At 44.6% G+C, this 11,645-nt stretch overlaps 1 protein-coding gene across 2 annotated transcripts; it reads left to right on the forward strand.

The window, feature by feature from the left end:
* The first annotated feature begins 6,284 nt into the window (after positions 1–6,284).
* On the forward strand, positions 6,285–11,310 carry FAM124B (family with sequence similarity 124 member B). Of its 2 annotated transcripts, XR_014795794.1 has the most exons (3): positions 6,285–7,110; positions 8,943–11,109; positions 11,150–11,310. XR_014795794.1 is itself a non-coding variant. In XM_084892839.1 (2 exons), exons 1-2 carry the CDS (start codon positions 6,379–6,381, stop codon positions 9,579–9,581), a joined length of 1,371 nt encoding a protein of 456 aa, XP_084748965.1. In that variant the 5' UTR covers positions 6,285–6,378; the 3' UTR covers positions 9,582–11,310. The 2 variants fall into 2 exon arrangements, 1 of the variants encoding a protein (XP_084748965.1); XM_084892839.1 differs by having other exon boundaries at positions 8,943–11,310.
* Positions 11,311–11,645: the final 335 nt, after the last annotated feature.

The following is an 11,645-nucleotide window of genomic DNA, read 5'->3' on the forward strand; positions in this document are numbered from 1 at the left end:
GCAGGTCACACCCTATGTACCACCTGTCTGTAGCTTTTAACATAGGTGCCATTTAACATCTCATTGGGTGATCATTTAATTACTGTCTATCTCACTCATCCTGACATGAGCTCCATGAGAACAGGGCAATATTAAATTTTCTTAGTCATGGTATCTGCAACATCAGCCCAGTGCCTAAAATACATCGTAGGTGTTTAATAAAACATCAGTTGAAAGAATGGATTGGAAGGCTGTAGTTCATGTATTATTTGAATTGGTTCACATATTATCTATTACTTAATTACAAAAGTAATATATTATATTTATAATAAATGTTAATAGTGTAGTAATATGTGGAATGAGAAATGAAATTACTCCTATACCTTATAAGCCCTTCTCCCAGATATGTCTACTATTGACACACTATTGATAAAAACTTGGATTATGTCCTCCCAGGATTTTTCCTATTTTGCCACTCATGCACACATGCATAGATACAGTTCTTATATATCATATAGGAAAATAGAATCATATGCTACCTATACCTTTGTTTTGTTTAACACCATACTGGAGCTATATTTATTTTTTGGTTGATATATATTAGATCTCCCTCATTTAAATGATCATGAAATACTTCATAAAGGCCTAAAAACAATACAGTAAGCACTCATGTACTCACTACCCAGCTTATTAAATAAAGATAATGGATACATTGACCAGAGTCTTCTTTCCCCTCCCTCCCAACCCCACCCCCAAGCAGAGGTAACTGTCTTGAATTGGCATTTCGCATTCCCATGCATTTATTGATTCTTTGACTCTTTAGGTCTAAACCCATAACCAAAGGAAAGACTTCATGTACTTCCAAATTTTATAAAAATGGTATGATTCTGTGCATTTTCTGCAACTTGATTTTTCCCCCACTCAACTTTATGCTTAAATGAGATTCATTCAAACTGAAATGGGTAGTTCAGCTTCATTCATTTTTGTTGATGTAGCACAGTCTGCAAGAAGATATAATTAATTATCCTTTCTTCTAACAATGTACATTTAGGTGGTTCCCTCTCCACCTCCCCTCCACTTGTCTTTTGTTCTTTCCATAACACAACTATAAAAGATTCTTGAATCTGCCTTATTTTGTGTGTATGTGGGAAAATTTTTCCAGAGGATATACCTGGGAGGGGAAATGCTGAAGGGTAGGGTACACATATTTTCACCCTTAGTAGAGAGTGTCAATCTACTTCTCTAATGTTCTTTCATTGCTGTTATAGCTACATAGTATTCATTAAAATCATGTACACTAGTGTGTTTTATTTTGTTTTTATCCATTTCTGGTTATTATTTGGTGGAGGTGTTGTTAAAACAATATTAGATGTAAAATCTTTCATGTTGAGGTGATTATGTCAGTAGAGCACTTGAGAACGTGGAAGACCTTCTGGAGTATTAGCTCCTTTGGTCCATGGAGAGAGTCAGGTTAGTTATTACCATTGCTCCTTTTCATCTTCAGTGAAGATGATGAAGCTAAACTCCTTTCACAGTTACTGGGTGGCGCAGGGGAGATCTGGGACTGGTCTGTGCCTGGGAAACGATGTCACAGCAGAAGACCACACAAAGAGCAGGAGGAAACAGGCCTTTTTGGGCACCTGTGAAAATGCAGAGTATCACTCACAAGCGGCTCCTGGAAGGCATTGTCCTGGGAAAGGGGGAAACAGATGGCCCATTAATAGGAACCTGATAGCATTGTTTGGGGTAGGGCAGGAGGTATCCTCTGGGGGACCAGGAGAGAAGCTTTCAGCTGAGAGCCACAGCAGCATGGAGGAGGAGCTTGCAGTGGTCACTTCCTCCCTCCTGTGCCCTGGCAGGAAGGAGCCCAGAGGGGATGGGGGCCATAGCTTCCATTGTTTGCCCTATGCTGTGTCTGCCAGAACTCCCCGGAGAAGCCAAGGGCTAAGGGTATAGGTGTGTGTGTGTGTGTGTGTGTGTGTGTGTGTGTGTGTGTGTGTGGTGAGAGAAGGGCTGCCCTGGTGAAAGTTGAGGACAGGAATGACTTGGGGGCAGGAATGCCTAGGATGAGGAAACACATTAACCAGAGGTGTCTAGGGCATGTGTAATGTCTACTCCTGGGTCTTCCTTTCTCCTTTTTATGTGCTGGTTGTGTGTCCTGAGCTTGAACAGCTCTCACCTGAATAGAGCTGCTGTGCATTGCTTTTCTGAAGAGTGGTGGAGAAACATGATTTAAAACCAGAAGTCCAGGCTCTGCCACTAACCAGCTCTGTGACATTGGGAAAGTCCCTTAGCCTCCTGGGATCCTTATCCCATAAGAGATGCCAAGATTCCTTCTTCGCTGCACGCCTGTTTAGTGCCTACTCTGCAGGTACAGGGTTGTAGGCTGCTGCCAGGAGTTGAAAAGTAAGTATGAAACGATCCTATCCCAGCACTTTTTCTCTAGTTATGGCCTTAAGTTCTATAATACCTAGCCCCTGGTGAGCAACTGAGTGTCAAGGAAGCAGAGTGAAGGTTGCTTTGGAAACAAGGAAAAGGAAAACAGAGGTTTGATTGGCCCTGAGGTTCCTTCGGTGCTTCTGCTGTTTGCTTCATTGAGGAGGTAGAGTGAGTCACACACGTGGTTCTAAAACGGAGTGAAGATGCCTGCTCAGCCAAGACCACTTCCTGAAATCCTTAAAATCTACTGCACAACACCGACACAGGGTCAGGATGGCACACACTCTGATTCTCCCTGGGTGCCACTTACACATCACTTGTCCTTTAAACTGGGCACTGCAGAGACCCATCCTCTCACCTGTTCTGTCCTCATCATGTAGTCTCCACCTGCCTCATCACATGCATTCCCATGGTTACCTGGAGACTCATAAAACCCCAGCCCAAGTTCTCCAGTCTGATGCTCCCTATAAGTTCTAGATTAAGTGGCTACTAGACATCTCCAGTCAGATGTCCCACAGGCATCTGTACTCTATGGCCCAACCGCACCCCTCACTCCCAGCTGTTCTCTTTCTCCAGTGTTCTCTATTTGGTGACTGACAGCAGCCTCACCAGGCTCCTGTAATTACCATCTGGGCAAGGCCTCCCGGGCCTATCACGGCGGCTTTCTGCTCACCTTAAACCAGCTAGCAAGCTGTCCATCGACTCTGACATTCCCTCTATCACTGTGTTTGTGTTTTCCTCAAAGAATTACCTCCTCTTTTAAGTCAGCTCTTCTGTGGTTCTGTTCCCATTAGAAGACAATCCCAACCCTTTAGGGTGACCTGGGAGGCCTGGCTGACTTTCTTACATCTATCTTACCACCTTCCTTCTTCTTTGTCTCCTCCCTGCAGCCATCTTGTGGTTCATACAGTTTGGCCAGGGGTCACCGGCCCTACGCTCTTCTTCAGGTGTGGCTTGTCCCCATCAGGTTTCTTTCCCTGGAGTCCCTCCTTCTTTCCCACCCCAAACCCCTCACCTGGCTGCCTCCTTCTTCCTCCTCACTTTTCAGGACGTCACATAGCATCTCCTCTTCTGGAGGCTTCCTTGGCCCTCTCACCCAGGTCAGTGACTCTTCCTAGGAACCCTCATGGCATCCTACAGCGACCTTTATCACGGCACTGATGACACCATTTCAGGTGGTCCTCTGAAGTGGGACTTAGTGATGATCTATTCTCAGCTCCTGACCCAGTGCCTTGCTCTCAACATGTGAGGCAGATAAGCCCATTTTATAGAGAGAAAGAAACTCTCAAAGTTGTCTTGGGGTGGCAGTGGGACCCAGGGTTCTAATGCCTCCCATTGCATTTGTGAAGATCGCAGCAGGGACAAATCTCCACGGACGTCCACAGGTTCCAACAAACCCTTTAAACTAGCTGATTTCTTAGATTTCCACGTGCCATCTGTCACCAGCTCCTCCACTTTGCCTGAGTTGACCAACCACTGGCGACTCACAGGTACCTGGGCATCATTGCCAAGTTTAAAAAAAAGAAGGTAGAAAATCAAGTGTCAGCTCTCCAGCTGCCGGGAGTCAAAGATGATAACTTGCCTTCAGATGTTCCTGCCATCAACAAAGTGGCTTATAAAACCAAAAAGCTCCTGCCATGGAATCTGAGGCACAGCCGAGAATCTGGGCATGTGGTGGGCAGAAGGGGGTGAGGAGGCAGTTACTCCAAGGGTCAGTATCTCAGATTGTTCCTGGAGAAATCATCGCAGAGTCAGCCAACCAGAAAGGAGACTGGAGGTACCCACTGTCTCCCTGTCCTCCCCTCCCTATTTCTTGGCACTTTGCCCACCATCAGATTAATAAAATCTTTTTAATCCCGACAGGAATGACAACCTCATGAGGAAAAACTGGATGGAAGATTAAAACAACATCAAGAAGTAAAATTTTTTCCTATAGAAGGGCTTAAACACTTGCTTTGTACAGAGGGTGTGAGTTCATATCTTTGTCTCAGGGGTGTAATTTTTCTCCTTGAATTTTTAGAGTAGTTTCCAGAATGGTAAAAGCTGTTTCCATAGCCATGTCTGAAGCTGACGGTGCCCAAGTACAGCCATCTCCATGAGGGATGAGAAAGGTATTGCCTTCAGATGCCAATGTGCAACATAAAGTAAGATATAAAATACACACACACACACACACACACACACACACACACATGCTTGAAAACAGTAATGCCTTAACAAAAACCTGTAATGATTTTTCCTATGCAAAAGGGTAGGACTAACAAACAAATAATTAGAAGTATAGGTTAGATTTAGAAAGGAAATCTGAACAGAAATAATTCCTTTCCATGTCAATAATATTTGATGTTAAGTTTGGTTATTATACTATTAAATGAAATCACATATATGAAATAAAAGTTATACTTTTCATCACAAAAGTGCTTCTTAATTTAGAAAACATTAAGTCACTCTATGTTCCATTTTAGGCTTTAATACATTGCTTATATTAAGAATTGCATTTAGAAAAATGTGCTTGTCCTTACCTTCCCAGAGCACAGCTTTCAGAATAGGAAATGATTTCCAAGTGGAAATTGAGAGAACATTAGGGTGGCTGTTGTGTTTCAGTCTTGATATTCTTATTGAGGATTATTCATTTTAAGATTCAACAGCCACGGAGTATCTGAGATCTGCCTGACTTCAATCAGAACTGGCTCTGTTGTCCTTTCCTTATCCTCAGGGAGAAAATCCAGGCCAGGTTCCAGGGTCCAGAGATGGCCCTCCTCTCTGGTTCACAGGGGACCTCCGAGTTCCTCCGTTCAAATCTTCCCTCAGTCAATGCTTAGCTGTGAGACCTTGGGCAAGTTATTTAACTTTTTTTGTGTCTCACGTTCTTCATCAGTAATTTAGAGATAACAGTCCCTTCTTCATAGGTTTGCTGGAGGGTTAAATAGTTGTATGTAGTCTTAGGACAGTTTATGACTGGTGCTTTGCAGATCCTCAATAGATATGAACAATTCCTGGGTTATTATTGACATTGGAAAGCTCCCCTGCTTTCTAAGGAACTGGCGTGACTAAGAGAGACCAAGTGCATACACTCAGACTGCTGTAGAGCAAATAACTAGTGAACAGTCAGAAGTATTTAGATAAAACATCTTTTAAAAATATATATTTTTATTGATTTTTTACAGAGAGGAAGAGAGAGGGACAGAGAGTTAGAAACATCGATCAGCTGCCTCTTGCACACCCCCTACTGGGGATGTGCCCGCAACCAAGGTACGTGCCCTTGACCGGAATTAAACCTGGGACCCTTCAGTCTGCAGGCCGACGCTCTATCCACTGAGCCAAATCGGTTTTAGCTAGATAAAACAACTTGTCCTCAGTGCCCTAGCATCAATTGTTAAAACACACACACACACACACACACACACCACGATGAGGGGGGAAATCCTGGCAAGGGGACAAGCTTGGAGGATTGTCTGAAAGCAGTCATTGTGTTCAGGTGGCCTGGCAGGCTACTGTAAACAGGAGAGATAGCTGTGAGGAGGAAATCAGAGCCCATTGTGGGCCCATAAAATGGATGTCTTTTCAACTAAACAGATGGCTATCGGCCTAACAGAGGGACTCGGGTTCCTTTCTGCCCGGCCATTTCCTTTGCTGAGTGTCTGTCAGAACCGCCCAGCTGGGAGTTTCTCAGGACTGCAGGCTTTCAGGTCAAACAGAAAACCTGGGAGTGCCTGCAAAAGCCCCACACAGGCGGGTGCATGACGCAGGAGCTGGACTACATCCCCCTCCCTGCTTCTGGAGGAGGTGGGGACCCTGGTGCCCGGATTTGTGCAGTTTCCCTCCAGCAGCCAGGACCACAGGGAAGAGAGTTTTGTGCTGACGTCGCTGAAGGCTTCCCGGGCTGAGCACCGCCCGCCCCTCGGTTCATTTCAGAAGCTGGGACATCCTCCACGCACTGTCACCCTCACACCCGCCAGGATGGACAAGACCCAGGAGCCCCTGGCCATGACCGTCCACCTGCTGGCCAGCTCCGGGCAGGGCGCGCTCCTGCAGCAAGCGCTGGACCAGCTCCTGGGCTGCCTCTGCCCAGAGGCCCGTCTCTTCATGGTGTCGGAGCGGGCCAGTCCCGTGAGCAGCTATGACAGGGGCCACCCCAAGCGCTCCCGGTTCCCGGGGATGTCCGTTCTGCTCTTCCTGCACCAGAGCCCGGGAGAGGAGCGGCTGTTCCGAGTCCTCCACTCCCTGCGGCAGTGGCCCTGGCAGAGCCACCCCGCCCTGAGCCTGCAGGGAAGCCCGTGCCCCCACAGCCTGGCCCGCCAGGAGTTCTTCACTCTGGACAACCACATGCCCGTCTGGGGCGTGAGGCCGGTGCACGGCGGCCCCGAGGTCCTGCGGGTGACGCTCTACTGCACCTTCGACAACTACGAGGACGCCATCGGCCTCTACGAGATGATCCTGCAGAGGGAGGCCGCCCCGCAGAAGAGCAACTTCTGTCTCTTCGTGCTCTACGCCACCGAGAGCTTCGCCCTGCAGCTGTCCCTGAAGCAGCTGCCCCTCGGGATGTCGGTGGACCCCAAAGAGTCGTCGGTGCTGCAGTTCAAGGTTCAAGAGATTGGCCAGCTAGTGCCTCTCCTCCCCCACCCGTGCGTCCCCATCAGCCGCACTAGGTGGCAAACGCAGGACTACGACGGCAACAAGATTCTGCTCCAGGTACCTCTTGCTTTGCCTCTGTGACCTGGTAGACACGCATGGAATGGTGTGATTTTTGCATTCGCGGTGGGCCTGAGAGATGATTGGAGGTGGGGGTTCTCAGGACCCCTGGGGAGCTTTAAAAAAATCCCCAGGACAGTAAGATCAGAATCCCCGGGGTCACCCAGGCCTGGGCATTTCTTTAAAAAGCTCCTTGGATGATTCTAATATGTAGCATGTCGTGGTGTTGAGAGTCACTGATCTCGTAAAATCCCCCGCGTGGGGCAGGTACGGAAGTTCAGACTCTGTGGACACAGCTGCTTCTGAGCCATTTGCTGACCGACAGCTTGGTCTCAGGAAACAAGTTTGTCTCTTTATGTATGTTCCAGAAGCTAGATCTCTGTAAACAAGCATGTGCTTCTTTTCATTTTATCAGCAGATATGGAGCTAAGTTCATCCTTATGTTCTTTTTAGCCATTAAAATAAAGGAACATAGTCTTTCCTGAAGTAATTCATTGTCTTCTTCTATAGCATTTCTTGAAGTCTGCTTTTTCATTTCTAAGTCTCTCAACTGTGTTTACTTGGACTCTGTTCCTCTCTCTTTGTCTTGCTCATTTTCTTCCCATTCTCCATCCCTGTCCGTATCTGCCCCACACCACTACACACACACACACACACACACACACACACACACACACACACACACATTCCCACGCTCTCACTCTCAATATGCTGCCTTGGAAGAACACGTGTGGACATTTGTCAGAAGGCTGCTGCTATAGGATAGCAGGGTAATATCAGTGGTTTGGGTTAATCAGTTAAAATAATCAGTTAATTGAAAGAAACTGGTTTCAGTTCTTAAGTAAGCAAGCCTGGCACTGTGTGGGGGCTGCTTACTATCTTTATAACTCATTTCCTTGCCACTTCCGCCCCCCCCCCCCCTTCCCCGTTTGGAGAAGTCCTTTTTGCTATCTCTTGGAACCACATTCAGTAAAAGACAATATTATTTTCCCTGGATGATGTCAGTCTGCCCCTTAAAGGCTTAATCATTTTTCAGCGATGTGTGTTTTCTTGTTTCATATCTTGTTTCTGAAGTGTTTGGAATCAGCTGAGTGACAAGGGATCTTCCTGTTCATCAGAGATAGTTGCTACTGTTTCCTGAAACCTGGAAGAAGCTAGCTCTCAATTTGTAACATTTTACAAGCATTTCTTAGAAAGATGGGGTCTGAATGATCAGAATTTTTACAGATGCATTTCAACTTGTTTATTTTGGCAGGAGGAGCTTTATTCTCCCTCGAGGGACGTATCTCCTCCACTCAGCATTGTTTCTTCTAAAAATGCCTCATTCCAACTGCACACATCTGCATTTTTGTATTAATAATGTTGCACTCACTTTTGACATATGGTCTAAGGAGTTTAGAATTTTCTTTTAAAAAGGAAAGTTGACATTTCCTCCTCTTAAAAAAGATTGCTGAAATGGCTGGCCATGCGATGAAATCACTTTTAATTTTCTCGATAAGACTTTATAAATACCTAATATCAAATAAGTAGGGGCCTAATTTATAGTTCTACATTTCTATGTGCAAAATTTTACACTTTGAGGGGGATTCAGCTTTATTTATTTATCCAACAGCTATCTAGTGGTTGTTTACCATGTGGTAGGCACTGTGCCAAGTACTGGAAACACATAACATTTTGAAGGATTGTGTTTATTGCTTCTATTCAATTCAACCAACTTGTTGAATGTCAGTTATGGGCATGGCCTGGCAGAGGGCGACTAGAACAGTCTGTTCTTAGCATGTAGTGACTGGATAACATGGGTTACATTCGTTCGTCTTTACTCTGTCCCTTAGATCCAATCGAATCCAGGATTTGGTGTGAGGAACAGCGAGCTTTCCTTTCTGAATGGCAGCCCCGGGGCTGACGTGCTTCCCCAGGGACCCCGGGCGGCCCCTGTCTCCACAAGGTGGACCCTGGAGCTGCGAAGGCGAAGGAGCAGGGGCAGGCGGTACAGAGCGGCTTCTCTGGAATTCCCCAAGCCCAGTGGGAGCCCAGCGTCCAACAGCTCTCATGGCACCTTGTGGCGAAACCCTGGCTGCTCATCCCAGGTCAGCAGCCCAGCTACGCATGCCCAAATGCCTCTGTGTTCTTCCCACCTCGAACCCAGGGCCAGAATGAAGGTCGTTGGTCAGGAAAATGGCTTTGAGAAGCTGGAGGCAGAGACCAATGTGGACACAGGGCGCACCGTGGTCAACTCTGAATTCAGACAATCGTTTCTGAGCAGGTTTCCGAGGGATCTGCAGACCAGCCAGCCACCACCAGCCTCCACCTTAGGGGCAGCTGCCTCCAAAAACAACAAAAACTTGAAGGAAAGCATCCATCCTTTGTCACTTGCTGGCCAAAGGGACCTTGATGCAAGGAAGATAATCTCAAAGTGTCTTCATCTGCCAGTTCAGGGTGAAGAAAAAGGAGAAGACGAATTCTTTATATAATATAAAACACTGTGGTTTTCTAAGATACAAGATCAAATACAATGTTCCAGAAAGGGAGCATTCTATCTTGTTCATCTGAGGGGGCCTGAATGCTAGCCATGCATAGGTCTGCATTGCTTTTATTTGTTCAAAGTCTAATGGTGCTGTAAGAGGTTGCTTGTTTTCAGCCATGGTCGTGGTCATAGACACACTAACCCAGCACCTATCAGGATAATTGCATTGTATGGAAATGAGTTGAACATGTTTTGCAATGTTGATTAGTGTATGCAATTTGGTTTTAGGGGTTGCATAGCTCTTCCCCCTGGACATCGTGGACTATTTATTCTTTAGTGTTTTTTAATTTTTTATGTGACCTCCTTTTATAACTAGGCCCTGCTCACCACATGCCCTCTAGTGATTAAAGTTATTTGCATCTGGAATGAGTTAACATGCAAAGTGCTTTGAAAATTAGGAATAATTAATTGTTTTTCTGTTTCATGAGCAGAAAGCTAGGGTTTCCTGCTCCTCCATTTCTCATTTGCTTCTGCACTATTCCAGTGGGACCAGAGGCTCATGGGACTAACCAGAGAGTAATGTCACATGATTGGATGATTCGAGATCTCCACAGAGCATTGGTTGGGCTATTGGAGCAGGACTTGGGTTCATCTGGTCATGTTTGAATTTCTAAATACCTTTGCAATATTCATTCATTCAACAAATGTTTACTAGGCACCTAACTTTGAATCACCTAACTTTGATTTATGATATGCATATATTCTGTGGCCACCAAATCAAAAGTGATTATGGTTCCAACAGTTTGATAAATCCATCCTGTCAACTCAAGAATATATTGAAATCCAAATTTATACCTCTAGAAACTTTTCCCATAATTCATTCTCACAGTTGCTGCACAAGGCTGTGGTAAGCATTCACAACTTGCAGATGGAGACTGGGCAGATTATGCATTGCAATTATTATCATAATAGACAAGTTCTCAATTGCTCGTATGCTATATTTCTTTTTTTCAGTTGGGTCTATACCACATATTAAAAAGTCCGAGTCTGTGTGTTTCAGTTAAGTTATAAGGCTATTCTTTTTTATTATATATATTTTATTTTCAATTACACTTTATAGTTAATATTATTTTGTATTAAATTCAGGTATACAACATAGTGGTTAGACAATCATATACTTTACAAAGTGTTTCCCCAATATTTCCAGTACCCATCTGGCACCATACATAATTATTGCAATTGACTATATTCTCTATCTTTTACTTCATATCCCCGTTACTATTTTTTAATTACCATTTACGTTACTACTTTTTAATATTTTCACCTTTTCACCCAGTTTCCAAAACCCTCTCCTCTCTGGCAACTACCTATCTGTTCTCTGCATCTATGAGTCTGTTTCTGTTTTATTTGTTTATATTGTTATTTGATTCCACATATAAGTGAAATCATAGGGCATTTGTTTCACGTAGAATAATACTCTCCAGGTCCAACTATGTTGTTGTAAATGGTAAGATGTCATTCTTTTTTATGGCCTAGTGACATTCCATTGTATAATATGTACCACAGCTTGATAAGGTTATTATTATTTTTTTTAATGAACTTCCTTCGCCAAGACAGATGTTACATAAGACTTCAAATGCTGACCTGGCTACTTAGTCCACCCAAATGGGGAGAAGGGTGTGCTCAGACCAAAGGATGATTCTTATGGCAGCAAGACTGGGCTGAGTTTGGGGTGCTCTGCCAGTTGCTAGTAGACAAAGACATGACTTCTAAATTGATTTTTTGGGGGGTTGTTACATCAATATATTCTCATTCTCATTTTTTCCCTCCCCCTTAGATTAAAGGTAGATCTTAAAAAGTGGATGAAGAACTTAACTTTGGTATGGCTTTCTATAGTAGCATTTTTAAAATGCAAGTCTTATTTAAGTTGAGCTGTTGAGCTTCTTTGAAAAGCCCAGCAGGGGGACGTTCTGACATTTCATTCCCATCTTTAACAGGTTACCTAAATTTCCTTAGCATAATCACAGATAAGAATATAAGTGCATGGAAATCCTGAGAACATTGCAAAATT

This window comes from Pipistrellus hanaki, assembly GCF_964339955.1.
Source record: "Pipistrellus hanaki genome assembly, chromosome: 8".
Lineage (NCBI taxonomy): Eukaryota > Metazoa > Chordata > Mammalia > Chiroptera > Vespertilionidae > Pipistrellus > Pipistrellus hanaki.